General features: G+C 40.2%; 1 protein-coding gene across 1 annotated transcript in view; it reads left to right on the top strand.

Moving 5' to 3' along the window:
- Positions 1 to 27,833, top strand: part of herc1 (HECT and RLD domain containing E3 ubiquitin protein ligase family member 1) — a 445,291-nt gene that overhangs the window by 189,835 nt on the left and 227,623 nt on the right. Inside the window, exons 33-38 of the mRNA XM_060853924.1 lie at positions 2,126 to 2,236; positions 6,940 to 7,116; positions 7,273 to 7,512; positions 11,095 to 11,178; positions 21,581 to 22,095; positions 26,393 to 27,186. Of these exons, the coding sequence (XP_060709907.1) occupies positions 2,126 to 2,236; positions 6,940 to 7,116; positions 7,273 to 7,512; positions 11,095 to 11,178; positions 21,581 to 22,095; positions 26,393 to 27,186 (1,921 nt within the window). The remainder of the gene's footprint in view (positions 1 to 2,125; positions 2,237 to 6,939; positions 7,117 to 7,272; positions 7,513 to 11,094; positions 11,179 to 21,580; positions 22,096 to 26,392; positions 27,187 to 27,833) is intronic.

Genomic DNA, 27,833 nt, shown 5'->3' with positions numbered 1-27,833 from the left:
AAACTGAGCACAATACTCCAAGTGCAGTCTCACCAACGTCCTGTACAACTGCAACCTAACTTCCCAACTTCTATACTCCTTAAGGCCCTATCATTCACCATGAAATTCCTACCTTAAATAGGCTTTGCAGAGTGAAAGACCTCACACTGATCTATATTAAACTCCATTTGCCATTTCTTGGCTCACTTCTCCAGCTGATAAAGGTCCTGATGCAATTTCTGGTAACCTTCCTCATTATCCGTGATACTGCCTATTTTTGTGTCACCTGCCTTGTACATACTCATCTAAATCATTGATATAAAAAGCAAAGAGAACGAGAAAGAAACAGTTTCAGGAAGAGAGAACAGTCCAGACATTCAGTCAGTGTGAATGTTTTTTTTTCAGTGTGTTTGTGTGTAGGTTTATTTTGAAGAGGAAAGGACTGTACCAGCAGTAGTGCAGGTAAGCAGTCTCCTAAATAGACAGGGTAGGAGAAAGAAGATCTGAGAAGCTCCAGAAACAGAAGGTTGTGGAATAGGGCTTTAAGAGACTCTTGTCAAGATAAGTCAGCTATGTTAGCAGTTTGTTAAAGTAATATTAACAACAGTAACTAGCATCAAGTGAATACAGATGTTAGAGGGAAAGAAAACAAATTTGGCTATTCCAACTGAACACTGAGCTTTGAACTGGAAGCAGGGTGACCCGCCACTGACATTTGTCTGAGTATCTGTAGGCTGGCTCAGTGAAAAACGGTTAAGTCTTTATATTACTAACATTTGTAATAAAAGTATTTCAAACAATTCTTATAAAGTGTAAAGTAGCCTTTTTTTCCCTTTATGTGTAATAAATTTTGATGTTCTTTAATTAGAAATACATTGGCAGCCACTTTGTGCATATGTTCAGCAACTGATTAACAAAAATAAAACTTAGGGTCGATCAAGGTAGGTTTCCTGTATCGGAAACAAAACAGAAATTTCTGGAAAAGCACAGCTGACGGAATAGCATCTGTGGAGAGAAATTGGAGTTCCACAAGACAAGTATTCCCTCCCCTCCCTTGTCAGCCTTCCACAGGGACCCTCCTGTGTGAGACCCTGGTCCACCCTTCCTTCACTTCCAATCTCCACACACACGCCCGCGCACACGCACACGCACAACCCGCCTGTTTACGTCCTCCCTCCGGACCCCAAGCTGGTAAAAGGAAACCTTCGTTTCAGTTTAAATCACCCTGCAGCCTTCTACACTCAAGTGCAGAAACCTTAGGGCTTGAGATGTTCCGTCACCTTACTGCAAACCCTATAAACTAGGTCTTATTATCACATGGTCTGCTATTACACACAACTCGTTGTTAGCCACTAACAGTCCCCATTAGTAGCTATTCACCCTCCTGGCCAGATCATTTTCAAATACTTTGTCTGTCCAACTGTTCTTTTCTCTCTTTGAGCTCTGTCTGCACCTATCATTCAAATCCTTATTCCCTTCTCGCTCCCTATCTTCTGCATATAAACCAACATTTTCCTAATGAAACAAAACATAACTGATTTTTCTCCACAGATGCTGCCAGACTTGCCGAACTATTCCAGCAATTTCTATTTTGTTTCTGATTTGGCTCATCCACTGTTGAAATGATGATTAGATTCTCTACAGTTGGAAACAGGCCCTTCAGCCCAACTAGTCCACACCGTCCCTCTGAACACAGACCCATTTCCCTCTGACTAATGTACCTAACACTATGGGCAATTTACCATGGCCAATTCACCTGACCTGCACATCTTTGGAATGTGGGAGGAAACCGGAGCACCCGGAGGAAACCCACACAGACACTGAGAGAATGTGCAAACTCCACACAGACAGTTGCCCGAGGCTGGAATTGAACCTGGGACCCTGGTGCAGTGAGGCAACAGTGATAACCACTGAGCCACCGTGTCCTTTTCATAACACTAAATATTTCTGTTTATAAATTACAACATTTTTAATAGTGAATGATTATAAACTCCCTTGTACTTTAAACTTTCTGATTTAAAATCTTGTGATATGTCGATGCACAAAATACTTTGTGTTTAAGAATAGGAAGCTCTGTTCAATCTATTGAGTGAGAGAAATTTCAGGCACTGTTTGCTGTCTATTGTCTTTTGTTTTATATTTCTAGGTTGTGGAACATCTTTTCTTGCTTATCTCTGATTGCATGTGGGAGGCACCAATTGCTCAGGCAAAACATATGATTCAAGCAAAGGAGAAAGAGCAAGAAATTAAATTGCAGGTACTTATGCACATTATCTGGAGGAAATTGGCGTCCTTTCCTTTTAGGCTAACAAATCAAAAGAATAGCATGACTGAAACAAGAGTTCAAAATGAGAATAAATTGAAGGAAAAATTAGAAGAACATTATCAAGTAATTATGGGGACAGATCATTACAATACATAGCTAAGCTTCTACAATGTGTGAATTTGAGCAAGGAAGGAATGCAGAGCAAGTTAGGGGCTATTGGAAAATGCAGTAAAAGATTTAATGCTAGTTAGGCAATACCAAATATTTGAAGTACTACGTGGTCCATAACAGATATACATTTCTCTGAGGCACATGCACACAATGGGGAAGTTGAATCCTCTGTGGCTATGTTATGGACCAGATCAAACTTCCTTCAGATCTATCAAGGAGATGGCCATGACCTTAAATTTTATTTAAAAGCAAGGGCAAGGTGCCTGTGTTTCAGGTGTAATTTGATTGGTCATACTACTATGCTTTAAGCAAGTTACATTTTATTCTTACACACAGTCGAAATACAAACAAAAGAACAAAGAATTGGTATAACTTTAACTCTATTTGGTAAACTTTAATAGTTTAATAATCTAAGAATAATAGATTATTTAACTAATAAAGAACAACTGTTCCAATATAATAACATCACATAAATTCACCCTTGACAAAGACAAATTCAGTAAAATAGATTGTATATGAGACAATGTTTCTCCAGTCCAAGAGAAAAGAACACAAAGAGAAAATTCGTGCAAAGAGAGAGAACCCCAGCCTTATACTGTTGCTGAGAGAGATGAAACAGCTTCCGTAACAAAACGCAAACAACTGAAAACTAAACTCCTGATACTTTAGGAGCTTGACTGTACCCATTCATGCTGCATCTATTGTTCTAATTTTTAAAAAAACCCAGGGGGTGGGTGAGCAGTCAGAAATCGTGGTACACCTCGGTACCAGTGACAAAACCAAGAAAAGGGATGAGGACCTAAAAAGCGAATATAGGGAGTTAGGGTGGAAGCTAAAAGACAGGATGATAGAATAGTAATCTCAGGATTGTTATCAGTGCTATGGGCTAGTGAGGCTAGGAGCAGAGAGCGAGTGCAGCTGAACATGTAGCCGCAGAGCTGATGTAGGAGCAAGGGCTTCAGATATGTGCATCATTGGGATACCTTCTGGAGAAGGTGGGACATGTACAAGAAGGAACGGTTGCACCTGAACTGGAGGGGCAGCAATATCCTGGGCGGCAGACTTACAAGGATTGCTTGGCAGGGGGATAGGAGCTACGGATCAGAGGATGGGGTACCGGTGAACAGGCAGATATATTATGCAAAGAGTCTGTGAGGAAAGATAGATAGTTGATAGGGCAAAGTTACAGTCAGTGTGATGGGTTTAAGATGTCTATTTTAACACAAGAAGTATCAGGAATAAGGGTGATGAACTTCGAACGTGGATCAGTACTTGGAGCTCCGATGTTGGGGCCATTACGGAGACTTGGACATCACAGGGGCAGGAATGGTTCTTGGATGTTCCGGAGTTTAGATGTTTCAGAGGGACTCGGAAGGGAGGTAAAAGAGGTGTGGGGTGGTATTGCTAATCATGGATAGTATCACAGCTGTAGAAAGGTAGGTTGTTGAGAAGGGTTTGTCTACTGAGTCAGTATGGCTGGAAGCCAGAAACATTCAAGGAGCAGTCACTTTTTTGAGAGTTTTCTATAGGCCCTCCCAAAACAACAGAGACACGGAGGAGCAGATTATGAGACAGATTTTGTAAAGGTGCAGAAGTAACATGGTTGTTGTCATGGGTGACTTCAACTTCCCTGATATTGATTGGAACTTCCTTAGTACAAATAGTTTGCATGGAGCATATTTTGTCAGGTGTATCTAGGAAGGATGCCTGTGTGGATAGACTGACTAGAGGAGGGGGGCATTTGGATTTGGAGGTTGGAGGTCAGATATCAGGTCTGTAGGCGGGAGAGCACTTCAGTGATAGTGATCACAACTCCCTGATCTTTATTATAGTCATGGAGAGGGATGGAGCAGATAGGAAGGTATTTAAGGGGGGGGGGGTGCGAATTACAGTGCTATCCTGCAGGAACTGTGGAGCATATATTGGGAGCAGACCAGGGAAATGTACAACAGAAATGTGGAGGTTGCTTAGGAAACACTTGCTCTGAGTGCTAGGTAGGCTTGTCCCACTGAAGCAAGGAAGGGATGGTAAGGTAAAGGAACCTTGGCTGACAAGAGATGTGGCACATCTAGTCAAGAGGAAGAAGTAAGCTTACTTAAGGGTGAGGAAGCAAGGATCAGACAGGGCTCTAGAAGATTACAAGGTAATCAGGAAGGAATTGAAGAAGGAGAGCTAGTAGGAAGCATGATAAAGCCTTGGCAGTAGGATTAAGGAAAATCCCAAGGTGTTGTTACTCACATAAACATACAAGAGGATGACCAAAGTGAGGGTAGGGCCAATGAGAGATATTGGAGGGAAATTGTGCTTGGGGTCGTTCGAACAGGTTGATGTTAAGAAGGAGGATGTGCTGAACATTTTGAAAAACGGGTATCTTCCCTGGGCCAAACGGGATATAACCAAGGTCACTACGGGAAGCGAGGGAAGAGATAGCTGTGCCTTTGGTCATGATCCTTGTGCCCTCACTGTTCACGCGAGTGGGACCAGATGATTGATGGTTGGCAAATTTTATTCCCTTATTCAAGATAGGGAATAGGGACAACCCTGTGAATTACAGATAAGTCAATCTTACTTTGGCAGTAGGCAAATTATTGGAGAGGGTTGTGAGAGGCAGGATTTATGATTATTTCAAAAGCTTGGTTAGAGAGAATCAGCATGGCTTTTTAGGGGCAGGCTATGCCTCACTACCCTTACTGAATTCTTTAAGATTTAGAGATGCCGGTGTTGGACTGGGGTGTACAAAGCTAAAAATCACACAACACCAGGTTATAGTCCAACAGGTTTAATTGGAAAGTCACTAGCTTTCGGAGCGACGCTTCTTCATCACCTGATCTTTAAGGATGTGACCAAACACATTGATGAAAGTAGAACAGTGGATGTTGTGTATGTGGATTTTAGCAAGGCATTTGATAAGGTTCCCCATGGAAGCTCAATGAGAAAGTAAGGAGGCATGGGATACAGGGAAATCTGATGGACTGGGTACAGAGTTGGCTGGCCCACAGAAGATAGAGGGTGGTCGTAGATGGAAAGTATTCAGCCTGGAGCTCGGTGACCAGTGGTGTTCCACAGGAATCTGTTCTGGGTCCTCTCGTCTTTGTGATATTTAGTAATGACTTGGATGAGGCAGTCGAAGGGTGGGTTAGTAAATTTACCAATTACACAAAAAATCAGATATATTAAGGACATTTAAGTGACTCCTGCATAGGCACATGAATGAAGAGTATGTAGGTTAGTTTGATCTCAGAGTAGGATAAAAGATCAGCACAATATTGAGGGCCAAAGAGCCTGTGCTGTGCTGAACTGGTCTACATTCTGTGTTCTAAGCTGTTTACGTTATTGGAAGGGGCATCTCATCACCTCTATCTGAAAACCTTTCATCAGGAAAAGACTAGGACAAAATATACCTCTTGAAAGAAAGCCATGAAAGAAAGTCAAAATTGTATTAGATCAAGAAGAATGGCTTACATTTGCCAGAGTATTAAGATTGAGGTTTGAGTATTTTAAATCACAGTAAAGGTAACCAAGAAACTGGTTTTGAAGAAAGTTAGCAAGAAACTTCAAGTCACCAGTAAAAAAATTTGTTAGGTTTGTGGAAAGGATAAGGTTAGCCAGTGCAAAATGAGGGCCTATTACAGGAGAGAAAAAGAACTTCTGGTGAAGAACGGACAAATTGGAGAGAAACTAAGCTTGCTTCCCAGAAATATTCGGCAAGCAAGGGATTTTGCTGAAGAATTAAAATGAATTCGTATTATTAAAGAGGGAGCAGAAACAATTGTCAGCAGCTGGAAGGTCCCAAAATACACAAACTCCTGAATGTAGTTGCCCTTTGGACTTTTCATTCAATATGCTGACTGATGGCTAGCCAGGCTGAAAGACAGTGGAATAGATGAAGCAACCAAAAAGATAATGGGGATCTTTGCTGGGGGTAGATTCTGTACACAACAAGAGTTTGAAAGTTGTGACTATGAAGAGGCTCAGAGTGCAAAACTGGGAGATTGTTCTATAGTCCTTTCTACTGCCAAGCCAGATTTCCAAAGGCCTGGGTAGTTTGGTTTCCTGCCGTTCAATCCAAATTGATAAGACTTGAGTGCTTCTCAACATCACCATACTCATCCAATCCCAAACAGCCACAGTTAACTGGAAGCAAGCACACTTGAGGTGGGTTGGAGTCATGGTACCCATTTAAGGATTTAACTCTTGCCCTTCTGCTATCTGTCCTATACATTGGTATTGCTTGAATTATGCAAAATTATTGGAATCCTTCTAGTGTGGAAGCAGGCCATTAGGTCCATCAAGTGCACACTGATCCTCTACCATGTGCCCATAACTCCTGCATTTCCTATGGTTAATCCACCTAATCTGCACATGCCTGGACACTGTGGGCAATGTAGCATGGCCAATCCACCTATCCTGCACATCTTTGGACTGTTCCTTTTTTTTTAAATTTGAGTGTTGACATTCTGTTGCGTTTTTATGTTTAATTCACTTTGGAAAATGTTTTATGATATGTTTTTACAACTAACTAGAAGCAAGGTGAAGTCGAGGAAGAGGATGAAAATCTCCCTGTCCAGGAAGTATCATTTGATCCTGAGAAAACCCAGTGTTGCGTGGTGGAGAATGGACAAGTTCTGACTCATGGTAGTGGTGGAAAGGGCTATGGTTTAGCATCAACTGGAATTGCTTCTGGATGTTATCAGTGGAAGGTATATTAATAATTAAATGGAAATTTAAAAATACCTTAATATTAAGACCAAATGACTTTGAATTGCGTCCCTATTTAAATGTGATCCAGTTTGACAGTATCTTTTTGTTTTGTGTATTTGAATATCATCCGAGTACTTTCAAAATTTGTTTTCTAGTTCTATATAGTTAAAGAAAATAGAGGTAATGAAGGTACCTGTGTGGGAGTATCTCGCTGGCCTGTGCATGATTTCAATCATCGGACTACCTCAGACATGTGGCTGTACAGGGCTTACAGTGGTAATCTGTACCACAATGGGGAGCAGACACTGACCCTCTTCAGCTTTACTCAAGGAGACTACATAACATGTGTGTTGGATATGGAGGCCAGGACCATCTCATTTGGGAAAAATGGAGAGGTGAACTAATCTAAATATTCTCTGTTTGTAAACCCAGTTATAGCAAACCAGTTTAGAGTAGAAATTCTTCACTATCCATAATGTGCCAAGGTGGATGTCTCTTTGATCTTGTTATGAGAAAAACCTGTTACAACTGATAAAGTATACATCAGTCAATTCGATTTTTAAGATTTCACTTTTTACAGGCACTTATTCAGCAAAATTAAAAACTGTCCTTACACAGAAGGAATTCAATTTAAACTTGTGAAATGCAGTGCATTCCTTATTACCTGTTCCAGCTGAATGAAGCTCTGATTTTAAATGATGTACATCAATGATAGAGCAGATAAAGTGTGTTTATGTTGAAGGGTTAGCATTGAGATAAGTCCTTGGTTATCCATCAACTCTGAATGTTAATGTATTTCTGGGTTTTCTTAGTTATCTTGGGAATGAATGACCAATTGACACAACAAAATTTATTTTAAAGGGTATTTTTTTAAAAATAAAGACTGTTGAATGAGAATTAGATTATAAACAAAAAGCAAGGGCTGAGTTTTCTAGGATTGTTATGAACCACCTGGGGGAGGCCATAATCCAAAATAATTAAACTGACTGAATAATTATCAACAAGATTTCATAGATTTTACTGTAACATGAATTAGATTTGGTGCAACTTGCATGTTAATACAGCGAAGAGTAGTCTTCCCACAATATGTTGACTTCGCTCGCAGGACAAAATGGCATGATATGTTTATACAGTTTCAAAGTATGCAGTTCTTCATTCATGCAGTGAGGACTCAATCTGATAACAGCACCTTTGACTTTCATACTTTGACTATCATTAGAAAGGCATACTTCTATGAATCATCTCACCCTCAGGTCAAGACAGTGTTGTTGGTGTAGCTTTAAGAGTTTCTTTTCAACTGACAAACCAATAATGCCCTGGTTCAAGGTTTGACAACTTTTGGGGGGGGGAAAAAACAGCTCTTTAGCATCTCCGTGGTATTCAAACAACTTACCATATGTTAGAACTTTTTTATTCACCTGCTTCCTTTCTGGCTAAGCAGAAACCTAATCTAAACCTAAACCTAAGAAAAACCTAAACCTAAGCAGAAAGCTACACCAACAATACTGTCTTGACCTGAGGGTGAGATGATTCATAGAAGTATGCCTTTCTAATGATAGTCAAAATATGAAAGAGTGAGTTCTTCTCCCCAAGAATTCTCAGGGTCTCTCTTTCTGTTTCTGTTTTTTTCTCTCTTTGTGTTCGCACCTGTTTCTTCACACTCCAGCATCTATGCTTTTAACTCTCCTTTGTCTTTGTAGCTTTCTTTTAATGGTGATGCGACATCTGGATTTAACTAACTTCTTCTTGGTACTGCTTCCAGGTAGAAGGTCACCAGATCTCAGACTAGTATTTATTCTCCAAGAAAATTGCAGTTGATCCCTTTTGCAATTGATATAGATTCTTGACATCTTTTTCATAACATTCTTGTAATCAATTAAATTCCATGGATATTTTGCAGAAATTATAAATTTTCTTACTGTGCTACTTCTGGGTCAAAGTTCATCACACACCCTAATTCTTTCAGTACAGTTTTGGACAAAGGGTGAAGATAAACCACTGGCCTTTCGGGCATGTTCCACCATTCAATAAGGTCATAGTTGAACAAATTTTAACCTCAACTCGACATTCTTGCATATCTCCATTAATCTTTCATTCTTTTGATCACCAAGAATCTATCCATCTAGCTAACTCTGCATTTAAAATATTTAAAGATACTGCAGCCACTACCTTTTAAGAAAGAGTATTTCAAAGGCTGACACAAATGTTTTCTCATCTCCATTTTAAATGGGAACCCTTATTTTTATGTCATGACCTCTAGATCTATATTCTCTCAGAAGAGGAAACATCCTTTCAACCTTCATCCAGTCAAGTTCCCTCAGGATTTTATATGATTCAGTTGTCACCTCTGATCTTGCTAAACTCCAGAAGTCCTAGCCTGTGTAGCCTTTCCTCATAAGGCAATCCACCCATTCCAGCTATTAGTATAGTAAACCTTCTCTGAACTGCTTCCAACACATTAACATCTTTCTGTCAGTGCAGTGACCAGTACTCTCCACAGCATTCCACGCTGCAGTCTCACCAATATTTATCACTTAAGAATAACCTCCCTTCTCTTGGCATTCAGTTCCCCTTGCAACAAGCCATAACATTCTATTAATCTTCCTAGTTACCTGCTGGCCTGGCGTACTAATTTTCTGTGATTTGTGCAGTAGGACACCCAGCTCCTACTGCATCTCAGAACTCTGCAACTTCTCATCTTTAGATAATATGCAGTTTTATTCTTTCTGTCAAACTGAATAATTTCATTCTTTCCCATATTGCACACCATTTGCTAGATCTTTGCTCACTTGCTCACTCTTTCCCTTTGTAGGATGTTTATTCCTGCTTTGCAGCTCATTTTCTGACTTACCTTTGTGTGATCAGCAAATTTAGCTGCCATGCCTTGATCACTTCATCCAAATCATTAATTTAAATTGTAAAGAGTTGAGGTCATCACCACTCATGACAGCCTGCCTGCCTGAAAAAAACGATCTTTTATCATGCCAATATGTTACGCCCTATACACTGACCTTCTATTTTCTGTGATAGCCTTCAATGTGGCACCTTAAACTGCCTTCTGAAAGTCAAAATGCAATCTATCTACTGGTTCCTTTTTAATCTACAGGGCAAGTTACTTCTTCAAAGAACTCCAATAAATTCATTGAGCATGATTTTCCTCTGATAAACCATGTTGGCACTGCCTAAATACCTTAAACTTATAGAGGTTTATAAAATCATAAGGGGCTCGGGTAGGGTAAATAGACAAATTTTTTTTCTGGGGGAGGGAAGTCTAAAATTAGAGAGCATAGGTTTAGGATGAGAGGGAAAAGATTTAAAAGGGACGTTTCACATAGAGAGTGGTGTGTGTATGGAATGAGCTGCCAGAAAAAGTGGTGCCACTGTTACAATTACAACATTTAAAAGGATGAGTATGCAAATAGGTAGGATTTTGAGGAAAATGGACCAAGTGCTGACAAATAGGACAAGTGTAATTTAGGATTTCTGGTTGGCATGAAGGGTCTGTTTCCATGCCTTACATCTCTATGACTCTATAAGTGCCCTGTTATGATATTATAATAGCTTATCACATTTTCCCAATCCCAGATGTTACATTAACTGACCTGTAGGTTCCTAATTTCTGCTTTCCTCCCTCTTTCAATAAAGGAGTCACGTTAGCTATTTTCCAATCTAAGCTTACGTGAATCTAGTGCTGTTTCCTCAAATGTCTGAATATTTAATGTAAAGATTTTTAAAAAACAAGGAATTTTCAGCCAGTATTTCTGCTAATCTATTGCCTCGGCAAATCTAAGTTTCGATAAGGTGTGTACTACTGTTTTAATGTATTCTCGTCTATATACGTTCACTGGAAATTACTTGTGAAAATGTATCTTCAATCGTAGAAAGTGAAGGGGGTCACAGAATCATCCATTAGTAATAGCTGCTGTTATTGATACAATATACATTAACATATATCTTTCATCATCTTTTCCTTCTAGGAGCCTAAGCTAGCTTTTGAAGATGTGGATGCAACTGAATTATATCCATGTATAATGTTCTACAGCAGCAATCCTGGTGAAAAGGTGAACATTTTTCTAATTGAGCAATCCCACTGAGAGATTAGTGTTCAAGCATAGACATTTCTTCTAATGGCATGTGCGTTTTATGATGAAAGCATGTCAAATTTCAAATTGGTTTTATATAGTTCTTATCGGGTGTATTGCTGCAGACTGCTGCACTAATCTGTTTCAGCAAGTAGCAACCCTAAAACAGCTTAGTAGATTTTCTAAGCGGCAAGGAGCATCTTAATTCAATCCAATTGTTGCTAAAGAGGTTTGGATCAATGGAATGTGAAATGGGACATGTTGTCCAAGAAGAGCCCTCCCTCTTCTCATTGTGGTTTGTATTGTGCATTGGGTTAGCACCTTCTAAATTCTAAAAAAATTCCAAGTCACTTCTTAAGAGAGATATTAAACAATACTTTGCCACCTGGCTACAAGAGATATTAAGATTGGTAACTAAAAATGGTCCAAAAATTAGTTATGAGGAGCAACTTAAAGGAGAACTTGTTTGGCAGAGGGGTTAATGAGACCTAGATAGATGAAGGCACAGCTATTGTTGTAATTGGAAATTGGGGATATCCTGATCTTAAGTGAATCCAGGTTCTATTTGGAGTTGCTATTGGACATAAATACAGAAAATTTTTGAAATATTTGGCAGATCTGGCAGAATTCCTAATTAACAATTGGAGTGTCCTGACTGAACGGATTATCTCATAATATGTCTGATTTTCAAGACAAAGAAGGAAATGATCATTGACATCACCTTGCTTCTCCTTCTAATGGCCTGTTGACTCTCACCACACCACCTTTAACAAGATTATGATGGCCTTGTTGTTTTAAGAGAGATTATACGACGCAGACACTGAAAGTCTAAGTTGAAGGGTGTTAGGGTCAATTTGATTAAAGCTAACAAATACTGCCTCAGGCAGAATGCTTGCAAGTTAAAAAAAACACTTGTACAATGAAAGAGGAGTGGTCAGTTCTCTCAGGTCAGCTTTTCTCTGATTTGATTTGGTTTTTTGCAGTCTGGTTATTCACTGAAACCAGTCAGGTTGTGTTTGAAGCTGCTAGACCCAAAGAAACAGGTCCACACTGGTCTTCTCTCTCTGACATTTCTCCTGTAAGAACTTATGTTTGATTGTACCTTTTGTGCCAAAGGATGTTTATGGGGATTGTTGCAAGTATTGAGAACAGCATAATTAAGGTGGGATAATCTGTTGGGACAGTTAAGTTTATTCGATATTCTGTTCTGTTTTGTTTGTGAGTCATTCGGTAATCTTGCAAAAAGTTTTGTTTTGTTTAAAACTAAGTGATTTGACCAGTTGCATCCCTCTTGGAATATCCATGTTACACCTGCTTAAAAAAATGAACAAAGTTAGGGTCTGGGCAACGTTCTTAAAATGTTTTCAGGGGATCTGGCCTGGTCCATAATAAATTGGGACTTCTTGCGGGTTTTGTTCTATAGTTCCGATTTGCTATTAGGATTGTTGGACTCAAAGGCAGTGAGTGGCAGGTGTTAGTGTCTTTTGTTCTGGATTTCAATCGGTTTAAACAGTGCTTACGATAGCAATAGCTCTTTCAGTCATCAAGAGTTTTCTGGGGTAGAATAAGTGACTTTGAGGGTTTTGCAAAAGGTAATTAAGGCCAAACTGCTGGAATTAGCAGACAAGTTAGAGTTGGAGTTACTCCTTCCGTGAGGAAAATGACATATAATTACAGTAATAGCTCAGCATTTAAATTTTCTAGAAATGGCATCAGAATCTTTAGAGATGGCTAAAATTCAGTTGAAAATGAAGCAGCTTAAGTTAAAGACAAAAGACAAGGAAAGGGCAACAGAAATGAAACAGTTTGAATTATGATTAAAACAAGAGGAGAGAGAAAGAGGGAGAAAAGTAAAGAGAGGAAAGGAAGAATGAGAGGGAGTTTGAATTTCAGAAATTGGCTCTTAGACAGGAGTTCAATAATCCCCTTTCTGAAGTAGTGAGAACTCTTGTGGAAGAGCAGAGAGTTAAAATGGAAAGATTAGCAGCTGAATTGGCTGATGATTATGAGTTGGCCCATAAATCAAAGTTTATCTTCCAAAATCAATTTCAATCCGTGAGGGACAGAAGTTTGTGAAATTGAGAAATCCTCACGTGGAAAGGGAAAGGTGGACCTTGGTGAAGAGCATAAAGATAACTTGCCACAAGGTAAAAACGAAACTCTTGAAAGAGAAAGAGAAGTTGAAAAGCTCTGGTGTTCTCACTGCAATAAAGGCAGCTACATGAAATATTAGTGTTCGGAAAAGCACTGGAAAGCCAAATGTGGAAAATAAGATACGCCAGTGAATTTTGCTGGAATGGTAATGGAAAGCACGGTGGAGGCTAGAAAGCTGCACCAGAATGTACAAGCTAGTCAGAGGTTGGTTAAGGGGGAAGTGCCAGATCATCTTAAACCATATACCTGCAAAGGTTAAGTTTACGAACATAGAAGATAAGAGGTTAAGAGATACAGGATCCTCTCAATCTGTGATGTTGAAAGATGAGGGGATATGTACCTCTGAAGGACTATTGCCAGAAAAGGTGCTAGTAACAGGAATTCACAGTGAGACAAGAAGTGCTCTGTTATGTAAAGTGAGGTTGGAGTATCCAGTGAAGAGTGGAGAATTCGTAGTAGGAGTACTGGACAACTCCGATCCAGGAGTACAACTTGTCCTCTAATGATACAGCTGGGTCACAAGTAGCAGTGGTCCATACTGGGTTGAAAAGCCAGTGGAAAATTAGGCAACTGAATTATCGCAGGACACATATTTCTGGACTGCACGATAATGTGGTCACTAAGTCACGAGTTGAAACAGATCAAAGAGTACAGATAAGAAAGTTGAAGTCGAATTAGCAGAGACCCTGTTTGATTAGATGGTTGACACAAACGAGGAGCCAGTGGATGACACAGCTGACATCTTTAGTTCACATAAATTAATTGAGTTACAGCAGAAAGGTGAAAGTTTAAAGTAATTAAATCAAATGGCATACACAGGAAAAGAATACAAATGTATCCCTGAATGTTATTACCTTAAAAATAATCTCTTAATGACGAAATAGAGGCCATCACACATTCAGGCAGATGAGAAATGGGCCGAAACTGAGGCATTCGGAAGTACTAAGATAGGCTGAAATAAAATGTAGGAGAAAGTGACGACTGTAGATGTTAGAGATCTGAGTCGAGAGTGTGGTGCTGGAAAAGCATAGCAGGTCAGGCAGCATCGAAGAAGCAGGAGAATTAACATTCATTAGGAATGAAGAAGGACTTATGCCCAAAACATCGATTCTTTTACTCCTCGGACGCTGCCTGACCTGCTGTGCTTTTCCAGCACCACGCTTTCGACTCTGAAACAAAATGTAGTAGTGCATGTTTGCATGATTATTGTCAGTGTACTGTATATGGATGTTGTAGTACCCTAACAATTTGAGATTAAAGAGTTTTAAAATGAAGCCATCTTTCGATATTAATGGTTCACCTCTTTTTTAAGGGGTGTGACGATGCTGCCCCTTTAACAAGGTTATGGTGTCCTTGTTTGTTTTTTTTTCAAAGAGTTGTAAAAGACACAGACTCTGAAAAATCTAAGTTAAAAGGTTTTGGGACCAGTTTGATTGTAGTTAACAGATATTGCCTCAGGCAGAAGACTTTCAAGTTTTAAAAATTGTACAATGAAAGAGGAGTGGCCAGTTCTCCCTGCTCAGCTTGGCTCTGGGTTAATTTGGTTTTTTTTGCAGTCTGGCTTTTCACTGTAAGCAATCAGTCAGTATTTGAAGTTGCTGAACCCAAACAAGCAAGTCCATGCTGGTCCTCCCTCTCTGACATTTCTCCTGTAAGACGCTGTGTTTGGTTCTACCTTTTGTGCCAAGGGATGTTTATGGAGATTGTTGCAAGAATTGGGAACAGCATCATTAAGTGGGGATGATCTGTTGGGTCGGTAGGTTAAGTTATTCGCTATTGTGTTCTTTTTTTGTGTTTCATTCAGTAATCTTGAAAGTAAATTCTGTTTTGCTTAAAACTAAGTGGTTTGACCTGTTGCATCCCTCCTTGAATATCTGTGTTACACCTGCTTAAAACATCTAGCAAAGTTAGAGTCTGGGCTACCTTCTTGAACTGTTTTGTGGGTATCTAGCCTGTTCCATAATAATGGGTTGTCGCACTCTTATCTCCACCGATAGCCTAATTCTCACCCTGACTATCAAAACCCGCTCCACAAGCCTTAGTTAATTTGACTCTCGCTTCCACATTCCAATGCTTATCCTGCCTAGTCACCACCACAGCACCAGACCTGAGGCTAATTGAAACCATTAATGTTGCACTGCTGTCTACTGTTCCAAACACAAATTGGTCTCATCTTCATTTGCCACAACTAGTGACCCTATCAGCAGAATTTATAGGAGTAGCAGTTCCTGCTGGTTATAGTTAACTGTTCGCCTGCGGAGTAAATGCCATAGTCCTATTGTAGCAGATGTAATTCTGGGATCTCTACCACCCTAGTATTTCATTATCAAACAGACTTATCAAACACAAATTTTACTTTCAAAGGTGTTCTCCCTGTTTTTCATCTTGTTAATTGGTGGGTTCCAATTGCTGTTGTGCAAAAGAATTTCATTTGATGAACCATAATGAAGGTTCCTTTTGGTAAGCTTTTTTTTAATGTTGCAGAAACCAGCATTTTGTGAGAATGTAACATTCATGGCACACTCACTTAAAGGGATTGTTACATTTGGGCATTCCAAAATATTGGGACATGCATTTCTGCCTAGAAAAAAGGAAGAGGACTTATTGCAGGACTTTCAATCGATCACGCAGGACAATTCAAAGGTGGCCACTGGGAGACTGGAAAGTTGTTTGTGTATGTATGATTGTGTGTATGAGCGAAATAGAGTTAGACGACAGGTTAGGCTGTGCTACTTTTACTTGTACTGCTGGGTAAGTACCTTGGAAGTTCCAGGGGCAACTGGATATCTCTCTGCTATTAGAATTCAGGAAGAGGTTGGGCAAGTTAGTCGGCAACTAAATGTTGGAGTCAAGTCTACAGAAAAGTATTGAGAGCTGTAGTTTTTGGGGTTCAGAAGATGTGTGCTGGTATAGTTCAGCGCAGCTGAGAACAGAAATTAAAAGGTTAACAAGAGGGATTTGCCTGATGCAGGTGAGTGAGATTAGAGTTTAGAAAAAAAAATCCATGAGCAGTTCGAGCTTAGTGAAGCTAGTGGCCAGTGAAAAGCTGATGTTGTACCTAAGAGTAAGGACTGGAATGAAAATTTTAGAGTTCATCTGATCATACACCCAGAAAAGGAGGAGGATGATCAGAAATGAAGTAATCATTGAGAGTGTCTTCAAAAGAGAAGTTCTTGAGATGGAATTTCAAGATTGCATTAGCAGAGATGAAGAATTGAAATCCTTTGTGAATAGTAAGGCAGTTTGAAGAATTACTGTATTAACACTTGTGGGGAAGTATTAAGAAATCCCTTAAGTTCTATATTGCTGGATTCTGCATTCAATGTTTTAAGTATACTGTGGGGTCCAAGATTGCAATTTGTTATCCATCTTTAAGACATTTTAATTCTGTGGGAGACAATTTAACTTGTAAATGTATTGTTGATTATATTTCTGTTCTAGTTTTGTACAATACAGAACAGGCTCAAAGACAGAGGGTGGTGGTGGAGGGTTGTTTTTCAGACAGGAGGCCTATGACCAGTGGAGTGCCACAAGGATGGATGCTGGGCCCTCTACCTTTTGTCATTTACATAAATGATTTGGATGCAAGCATAAGAGGTACAGTTAGTAAATTTGCAGATGACACCAAAATTGGAGGTATAGTGGACAGTGAAGAGGGTACCTCAGATTACAACAGGATCTTGATCAGATGGGTCAATGGGCTGAGAAGTCGCAGATGGAGTTTACTTCAGATAAATGCAAGGTGCTGCATTTTGGATAAGAAAATCTTAGGACTTATACACTTAATGGTAAGGTCCTAGGGAGTATTGCTGAACAAAGAGACCTTGGAGTGCAGGTTCATAGCTCCTTAAAAGTGGAGTCGTAGGTAGATAGGATAGTGAAGAAGGCGTTTGGTGTGCTTTCCTTTATTGGTCAGATTATTGAGTACAGGAGTTGGGAGGTCATGTTGCGGCTGTACAGGACATTGGTTCGGCCACTGTTGGAATATTGCGTGCAATTCTGGTCTCCTTCCTATCGGAAAGATGTTGTGAAACTTGAAAGGGTTCAGAAAAGATTTACAAGGATGTTGCCAGGGTTGGTCGATCTGAGCTGCAAGGAGAGGCTGAACAGGCTGGTGCTGTTTTCCCTGGATGGATAGGATAAATAGACAAAGTCTTTTTCCTGGGGTCAGGGAGTCCAGAACTAGAGGGCATAGGTTTAGGGTGAGAGGGGAAAGATATAAGAGACCTCAGGGGCAACTTTTTCATGCAGATGTATGGAATGAGCTGCCAGAGGATGTGGTGGAGGCTGGTATAATTGCAACATTAAAGAGGTATTTGGATGGGTATATGAAAGGAAGGATTTGGAGGGATATGGACCGATGCTGGCAGGTGGGACTAGATTGGGTTGGGATATCTGGTCGGCATGGACGGGTTGGACCGAAGGGTCTATTTCCATGCTGTACATCTCTATGACTTTAGTGCTGTTTATTCAAAATCTTTCAGTCTTATAACTCTGCTTTCTCAGTGAGTCCATTGGTTCTCTCACTTAGTCGCATTCATTTTTTTAAAATCCCTACACTGTGGAAATAGTCCCTTCGGCCCAACATGTCCACAATGACCTCCAAAGAGTAACTCACCCAGACCCATCCCCTACCCTACTATCCTATATTTACCCCTGACTAATGCACCTAACCTACATATCACTGAACACTATGGGCAATTTAGCACGGCTAATTCACCTAACCTGCATATCTTTGGATTGTGTGAGGAAATCAGAGCACCTGGAGGAAGTCCAAACACACACTGGGAGAATGTGTAACCTCCACATAGACAGTCGCCACAGGCTGCAATTGAACCTTGGTCTCTGGCACTGTGAGGCAGCAGTGCTAACCACTGAACCATCATGCCACTCCATTCTTTAAACGTAAATAGTTTCATAACCAGATTGTCACATAAACTTGGTAGTCTGGAATGGGGATATTAGTTACTTAGTATCAACATGACAGTTAGAAAGGTTCACTAAATAGACGCTGATGCATTGGATGCTTGATTTATGTAAGTATGAAGTTAGTTGTTTTTGGAACATTGGATTTTGTACTGAGTAATGAACCAGGTCAGGTGTTAGATTTAGAGGTGGGTGAGCACTTTGGTGACAGTGATCATAATTCGTTACATTTAGTTTAGTGATAAAAAGGGACAGCGGTTGGGCATAACTGACATGTGGAGCTTGTTCAAGGAACAGCTACTGTGTGTCCTTGATAAGTGTGTACCTATCAGGCAGGGAGGAATTGGTTGAGCGAGGGAACTGTGGTTTACTAAAGAAGTTGAATCTAAAATCTGATTGAAGATTTGTAGCTCGGGTATCCGTTGTTATGGTTCTGCTCGCCGAGCTGGAAGTTTTTGCTGCAAACGTTTCGTTCCCTGGCTAGGGAACATCATCAGTGCTGTTGGAGCCTCATGTGAAGCGCTGCTTTGATGTTTCTTCCGGTATTTATATTGGTTTGTTCTTGCCGCTTCCGGGTGTCAGTTTCAGCTGCAGTGATTTGTATGTGGGGTCCAGGTCGATGTGTCTGTTGATGGATGTTCTTGCCGTTTCCGGGTGTCAGTTTCAGCTGTAGTGGTTTGTATATGGTGTCCAGGTCAATGTGTCTGTTGATGGAGTTTGGGGATGAATGCCATGCTTCTAGGAATTCTCTGGCTGTTCTCTGTCTGGCTTGTCCTATGATAGTGGTGTTTTCCCAGTCAAATTCATGTTGCTGGTTGTCTGAGTGTATGGCTACTAGAGATAGCTGGTCGTGTCGTTTTGTGGCTAGCTGATGTTCATGGATGCGGATTGTTAGCTGTCTTCCTGTTTGTCCTATATAGTGTTTTGTGCAGTCCTTGCATGGTATTTTGTAAACTACGTTAGTTTGGCTCATGCTGGGTATTGGGTCCTTTGTTCTAGTGAGTTGTTGTCTGAGCGTGGATGTTGGCTTGTGTGCTGTTATGAGTCCTAAGGGTCGCAGTAGTCTGGCTGTCAGTTCTGAGACGCTCCTGACGTATGGTAGAGTGGCTAGTCCTTTTGGTTGTGGCATGTCCTCGTTCCTCGGTCTATCTCTTAGGCATCTGGTGATAAAGTTGAGTGGGTATCCGTTTTTGGCGAATACCTTGTATAGATGTTCCTCTTCCTCTTTTCGCAGTTCTGGTGTACTGCAGTGTGTTGTGGCCCTTTGAATAGTGTCCTGATGCAGCTTCGTTTGTGTGTGTTGGGGTGGTTACTTTCATAGTTTAAGACTTGGTCTGTGTGTGTTGGTTTCGGAAACTGGGATTTATCCGAGAATTCCCTGGAAAGCTCGGGAGGAGATTGCAGAACCTTTTGGCTTGGATCTTTATGTCATCATTGTCGACAGGAATGGTGCCTGAAGACCAGGGGATAACAAATGTTGTCACCTTGTTCAAGAAGGGGAATAGAGACAATCCTGGTAATTATAGACCTGTGAACCTTACTTCGGTTGTGTAAAGTGTTGGAAAAGGTTATAAGAGATAGGATTTATAATTAATGTAGAAAGGAATAAGTTACTAGGGATAGTCAACATGGTTTTGTGAAGGATACGTCGTGCCTCACAAACCTTATTCAGTTTTTTGAGAAGGTGACCCAAACAGGTGGATGAGGTTAAAGTGATTGATGTGATGTATATGGATTTCAGTTAAGTGTTTGATGAGGTTCCCCGTGGTAGGCTATTGCAGAAAACACAGAGGCATAGAATTCAGGGTGATTTAGCAGTTTGGATCAGAACTTGCCTAGAGGGTGGTGGTTGATGGGAAATGTTCATCTGGAGTACAGTTACTAGCGGTGTACCATAAGGATCTGTTTTGGGGCCACTGCTGTTTGTCATTTTTATAAATGACCAAGATGACGGCGTAGAAGGATAGGTGCATAAATTTGCGGATGACACTAAAGTCTGTGGAGTTGTGGACAGTGCCGAAAGATGTTGCAGGTTTCAGAGAGACATAGATAAGCTACAGAGCTGGGCTGAATGGTACAAATGGAGTTTAATGTGGGAAAGTGTGAGGTAATTCACTTTGGAAGGAGTAACAGGAATAAAGAATATTGGCTAATGATAAGATTCTTGGTAGTTGTGGATGAGCAGAGAAATCTTGATGTCCATGTGCATAGATCCCTGAAAGTTGCCACACAGGTCGTTAGGGTTTTTAAGAAGGTGTTCGGTGTGTTTGGTCTTATTGATAGAGGGATTGAGTTTCAGAGACATGAGGTAATTGTTGCAGCTGTACAAAACTCTGGTGCGGCCACATTTGGAGTATTGTGTACAGGTCTGATCACTGCATTATAGGAAAGATGTGGAAGCTTTGGAAAGGGTACAGAGGAGATTTACCAGGATGTTGCATAGTATGGAGAGAAAATCTTATTAGGAAAGGTTAAGGGAATTGAGACTGTTTTCATTAGAGAGAGAAATGTGGAGAGGTGACTTAATTGAGACATATAAAATAATTGGAGGATTAGATAAGGTGGACAGTGAGAGCCTTCTTCCTTGGATGGAGATGGCTAGAATGAGGGGACAAAGCCATAAAGCTAGAACGAGCTTTAAATTGAGGGGTGATAGATATAGAACAGATGTCAGAGGTAGTTTAGATTAGATTGAATTAGATTAGATTACTTACAGTGTGGAAACAGGCCCTTCGGCCCAACAAGTCCACACGACCCGCCGAAGCGCAACCCACCCATACCCCTACATTTACCCCTTACCTAACACTACGGGCAATTTACCATGGCCAATTCACCTGACCCGCACATCTTTGGACTGCGGGAGGAAACCGGAGTACCCGGAGGAAACCCACGCAGACACGGGGAGAATGTGCAAACTGAGTTTCTTTACTCAGAGTAGTAGGGGCGTGGAACGCCCTGTCTGCAACAGTAGTAGACTCGCTAACTTTAAGGGCATTTAAATGGTCATTGGATAAACATATGGATCATAATAGGATTGTGTGGGATAGATGGGCTTCTGATTGGTTCACATCGAGAACCAAAGGGTCACATCACATTGGCGCAACATCGAGAACCAAAGGGTCTGTACTGCGCTGTCATGTTCTCTGTTCTATGGAACTTGTTCTTTTTGAGCAATTAATTAAAATTGGGAATCTACTGGGTTCTAGTAACATGAAGTGCAAAACAAAAATTGGCCACTTTTTCATTGACGATATGCTTTCTTTCAATCCTAATTGAACCTGATGACTTCTTTTGTTTCCAGGTTAAAATCTGTGAAATGCAGATGCGGGGCACTCCAAGAGATCTATTACCTGGTGATCCTATCTGTAGTCCTGTAGCTACTGTCCTGGCAGAGGCCACTATTCAACTCATCCGTATTCTGCATCGTTCAGACAAATGGACTCACTGTATAAACAAAAATATGATGGACCGTTTGCAGAAAGTCAAATCTTGCATCAAAGAAATCAGCCAGAAATTAAAAAAGAGTCGCTCTGTGCAAAGTAGAGATGAACATGAAATAAAAGAAGAGAGTAAGGAGGAGGAAAAGAGCAAGTATAGCAAGCATGGTTTGGCAGAGCTCTCAGAAATCCAGCTGAGGACCTTGTGCACTGAGGTGTGGCCTGTACTCGCAGTAATTGGTGGTGTTGATACAGGTCTTCGAGTTGGAGGGAGGTGCATTCACAAGCAGACAGGGAGGCATGCTACTCTTTTAGGCGTACTCAAAGAAGGGAGCACTTCAGCAAAAGTACAATGGGATGATGCTGAAATAACAATAAGGTAGGTATGATATTAAGCTTTAGTGGAGCTGATTGTTTTTGTTTACCAGTATTTATAACGCATATGGCCATGCCTCTTTCTATCTGTTGCGCTTGTGTATAAATTATACTTTTTTTTTCTGTTGTCCACAGTGATTTATAGTAGATGTTGCTTTACGACATTTGAGGTTGTATGACAGGAAAAGTGTTTCAGGAAATTCCATGCTTTTTTTAATTATTAAGATTTTAATGTAATTTATGCATGTAGATCTGTAAACGATGCATTACAAACAAATGTGTTAACATATTCATGGAACACGTGTTCCCTGTGACTATTTAAAGTAAGTGCAATTTTTGAACCCTTATTGTCCCTAGTGGTTAGCACTGCTGCCTCACAATGCCAAGGACCCTTTTGTTCCCTTACTTAAGAAAGGAAGCAGGGATAATCCAGGAAACTATAGATCAATGAGCCTGATATGTCTGGGAGGGAAGTTCTTGGAGAAGGTACTGAGGGACAAGATATATGCAAAGTGGAAGAAAATAGACTAGTTAGTGACAGGCATCATGGTTTTGTATGGTCAAAGTCATGTCTTACCAACCTGAATGAAGTTTTTGAAGAGTTGACAAAAATAATTGATGAGGATGTGGTTTATATGGACTTTAGTAAAGCATTTAATAAGGTCCTACATGGCAGATTTGTTCAAAAACTAAAATCACATGGGATTCAGGGTGGGCTGGCTAGATAGATGCAAAACTGGCTGGGTCATAGAAGACAGAGGGTAGCATTGAAAAGGTGTTTTTCAGTAACTGTTGGTGTTCCACAGGAATCAATATTGGGTCCTCTGTTGTTTGTAGTAGATATAAGTGATCTGGAGGAAAATGTGGGTGGTCTGATTCGTAAAGTTTGCAGAACAACATGAAGGTTGGTGGAGTTGCTGATAGTACCAGCAATTGTGAAATGATCCAACAAGATATAGATGGATTAGTAACTTGGGCACAGAAATGGCAAATGGAGTTTAATCCAGACAAATGCGAGGTGATCCATTTTGGAGTATCAAATTAAAGTGTGAATTATTATTTCAATGACAGAATTCTTCAGAATATTAACATACTGACTGATCTGAGCATGCAGGTCCACGGTTACCTAAAAGTGTTAACACAGGTGGCCAAGGTGATTAAGGAGGCATATGGCATGCTTGCCTTCATTGGCAGGGGCAAGGAGTACAAAAGATGGCAAATAGTTATAGCTATACAAAAGCATTGTTACACAATTATGAGAGGCATAGATAGGATGGATAGTCAGAAGCTTTTTTCCATGGTTGAAGTTTCAATTACAAGAAGGAACAGGTTCAAGATGAGAGGAGGAAAGTTTAAGGGAGATGTAATGAGGGAGGCTTTTTCCACAGAGAATGGTAAGAGCCTGGAATGCGCTATCAGAAGAGGAGGTGGAAGCAGACACGTTGGCGACATTTAAGAGGCATGGTTGATTTCATGAATAGGGAGGGAATGGAGGGATACAGACTGAATAAGGGCAGAAGATTTCTTATTTAGTTAGAGAAGGACAATCGGAGTTTAGTTAGGGAATGATGATCGGCACAAGCTTGGAGGGCCGAAGCGCCTGTTCCTGTGCTATACGTTTTTCTATTTTTACCCTCAGGCTATTGGAATTTGCACATTCTCCCCATGTCTGCGTGGGTTTCCTCTGGATGCTTTGGTTTACATCCCATGGTCCAAAGATGTGCAGGTTAGGTGGATTGGCCATGCTGGATTGCCCGTAGTGTCCAGAGATGTGTAGGTTAGGTGGGTTAGCCATTGGAAATACAGGGTTACAGAGATAGGGTGGGGGGATGATTTGGTGTGCCAAATGCAGCCCTCCACATTGCAGGCCTCCACTTGAGAATGCAGAAACAATTATTTTTTATTAATACATTAGTGAGCTGTGTGTGTCATCGGCTACCCAATTAGCCCGTCCCTAATTGCTGAGATGGCTGTTCAGAGTCAACCACATTGTGGAGTCACATGTAGGTCAGACTAGACAAGGATGGCAGATCTCTTTCTCCAAAGGGCATGAGTGAAACAGTTGCTTTTACAACAATCGACAATAGCTATACAGTGGCATTAGACTAGCTTTTAATTCCAGATTTTTATTGAGTTCAAATCTTACCATCTGTCACAGTGGGATTCGAACACATGTTCCCAGACTATTAACCTGAATCTCTGGGATGCTCGCCCATTCACATTACCAATATATCATCTCCTCCCACATATGCTAATGTAATTCAAAGTATATCCAAATCTGTAAAGTCTGTCAGATTCACATACACTTATTAAGTGGTTAGTCATTTAATTAGCTCTGTGGCTGATTTTTTTTTCTCTGCAATTTTGAATTTTCTTCTTCAAAGTTATCTGGCACAGATTGCTTTAGTTTTTCCTTTTTTTAATCTCAACAAATACATGCATTGATTACATTTCCTATGTAAATTAAAGTAATGGCTGTATTTTGAAATCATTTGCAAAGTAGCAGCTTTTGCAATTGAATAAAACAGCCTTCTTGTGGCTCAGTGATAGTGTCCCTATCCCTGAACCAGGAGGTCCAGGTTCAAGTCCCACCAGCTCCAGAGGTGTGTAATATCATCTCTGAGTGGATTGATTAGAAAACAAAAGCCTCCCACAACACCTAGTGCTCTTTGAATTCATCCACATTTCTGGCAACTGTTTGAATTTGGCACCACACTGCAGGGATCTCTAGGCATGTTGAAGCAATGATGTTAGTAAGAATGGCAAGAAGCTAGTCACAGTGAAGTATTCTCCCTGTAATCAGAACATTTTAAGTACTGAATCCCTTTACTTTTAGTTTAAATTTTTAGATAACAAAATAAAAGACGGAAACAAAGATGAAAATTAGTTTTTTTAATGGAGATTTTATCTGAAAATTTTTCATTTCTGAAGTCTAAACTTAGTTTTTAATGGGGGTGTGTGAGGATGTTCAGTGGTAATTGAGAACAAATATGCCATTAAACAAGTTGCATGTCTTTCAACAAGTTATAAACTTTATCAAGGGTAAGACTAAGAATATAAGAGTGGAAATTTTTTCCATTTCATTAATTTTCCAATGATTACGACTGGAGGAATCTCGATAACAAAGTGTAGAATTTCTCACAGTAACCTCTGTTTTTCTGGATCTGTACGCTTACTGTCAAATTTAGTAGATTAATGATTACTACTACTAACATTTTAGTTGTCATTACCACCTCAAAACCCAGGCCTTTGTGTGACAGTATTGTCACAAATTTTGATTGGCTTTGAATATTGGTAAAGCCCCTGTTAATCATCCATTGTACAGCTGTTGATTAGATTAGATCCCCTACAGTGTGGAAACAGGTCCTTCAGCCCAACCATTACACACTGGCCCTCCGAAGAGTAACCCACCCAGACCCATTTCCCTCTGACTGATTCACCTAACACAATGGGTAATTTAGCATGGCCAATTCACCTACCCTGCACATCTTTGGACTGTGGGAGGAAACCAGAGCACCCGGAGAAAACCCACACAGCCACTGGGAGATTGTGCAAACTCCACAACAGCCAGTCGCCCGATGCTGGAATTGAATCTTGGTCCCTGGTGCTGTGAGGTGGCAGTGCTAACACTGAGCCACCGGGCCGCCCCAAGTAGTGAGTCCCTTCATTTCAAATTGTGAATTAATTGGAGGCCATCATTGGAAAAAGCCTTGCTCATTTTAAAAACATAGTGTTATAAAAATATAAGAACTTTACGGGATCGATCAATTTTTTTTAACTCATTCAGTTCCTTGCGTCTGAGTATTTCTATCTTAAGTGAAATGTTAAAAAATAATTGAGATGGCAAATATTTTTACGTGAATTATTTATTTTTCTAATTTATCTTGATCCTGACATCTCACTGTTGGATAACATTTGATTTTTTCCAAATTTAAATTGCGGTATTCTTGTAATTTCTTTTTATGGATGTAAATGTAAATTCACTACTTGGGAAGCTTCCATTGGAAGGATTTAACATTAATAGACATTTGAAAGTCTGCTTGCATGTACCATAAACAGTTTTGCTTCAAAATTAGAGTTTAAGATTCTAAGCTACTAAAAGAGAGTGATTCATTTATCTTTACCTCTCCTCTGTTTAAAAAGTGAATTTTAACATATTTTACACTTACACCAGTCTGCTAATCCATAAAATTCATGTCTTTCTGCATCCGTATGTTTACTCTTCTATAACTGTCTTCTGTACATTCCTCCTTTCTATCCCTCACTTGCTTTCATCCATGTCGTTCTGAATCTGATTAAAGCTTCCCTACTTCTTGGTCACCCAGTGACACACCGTTGTACAACTTGGAACCCTGTGACCCACTGCCTTTTGATGTCTCACGATTCCGTGGGTTGACAGCTACTCTGCTGCTAGACCTCACCTACTTAACTGGTGTTCATGAAGAGGGAACTAAACAGAGTGCAAGACGTCATGAGAAAAAGCACAGGCACGAATCTGAAGACAAAGCAGAGATGGAGCAGAAATTTGAGGCAGATCTTACTAAAGAAACCATTGATCGAGTGATCACACAGTCAGCTGAGGAGACAAAAGGCTTTATGCAAGGTGGAGCTTCCAATTCACGATCAGAAAATGACATTTCAACTTGCACTTTGGATTCTGTGCATCTCAGTTTAGATTCTCAACACCATCTGCTGGAAGGAAAACGAAAGCCTCATGAGCATGTACTGAGAAATCATGATTTAGTTCAATCAGAAATTCGAGCAGTTCAGTTATCGTACTTGTGTCTTGGTGCTATGAAGACACTTAGTGTTCTACTTAGCTGTAGCAAGTATGCAGAATTGTTGCTGATCCCAAAGGTTTTAACTGAGAATGGCCACAATTCAGACTGTGCTGGGTCACCAGTTATTCAGGACGATGTAGAAATGAGAACTGCACTCCAGTTTCTGATGCGCCACATGGTGAAACGGGCTGTCATGCGTTCACCAATTAAGAGAGCATTGGGACTGACTGATCTTGAGCGTGCGCAAGCCATGATTTATAAACTGATTGTGAATTCGCTGCTGGATGATCAATTTGGTGGCAAAGTTAAACAAGGTATGGTTATTTATGAATATCAACATTATAATGGTTAGGCTGCCAAGCATCGGTTGCCTCATAGGTTTAGGAAATACTTTGTTTGAATAAGTCACTAAGATAGATATGTGTAAGCCATAGCTATAGCTGCCATGCTAATTAATTAAAATCTAATATACAGCACAGTTAAATTTGCAAACATGTATGGAATCACAACAAAGTATAACAATACAATAATTTGTTCATTTCAATTGCATTGCTCTATTTAAGATTTCTGCAGGGCACTTCTTTGGTTTCCCTCTTTTACAATTGGTCATCTTTCGCCTCATCGTGTACCCCTGCACAAAAAGAAATGTTCAAACTAAGAACAGGAGAACAATATGTTCTCAGGCTACTGATAAACAGGGTGTCCAGAGAATTGTCAAAATGCTACTGATGGGGTCCCTGACTTAGGAATGTCCAGACTGACAAAAGAGATTTGATACTGTTACTAATTTTAAGCATCCGACATGCTAATGTTTACTCATACAGATGTTCTATATTGTACTTCACTGTCTTCCAACTTGCCTGCAAATTGACTAAGGACCACATTCAGGAATGGAACTTGTTTGTAACTCAGGAACAGTCTATAGTTATCATGTGTTTTCTCCCTTTTTGTGTTGGAGAGA

Source organism: Hemiscyllium ocellatum, chromosome 42 (assembly GCF_020745735.1).
Source record: "Hemiscyllium ocellatum isolate sHemOce1 chromosome 42, sHemOce1.pat.X.cur, whole genome shotgun sequence".
In the NCBI taxonomy this organism is placed as follows: domain Eukaryota; kingdom Metazoa; phylum Chordata; class Chondrichthyes; order Orectolobiformes; family Hemiscylliidae; genus Hemiscyllium; species Hemiscyllium ocellatum.
The sequence above is the reverse complement of the archived record's forward strand: the minus strand, read 5'-3'. Positions and strand labels throughout refer to the sequence as shown.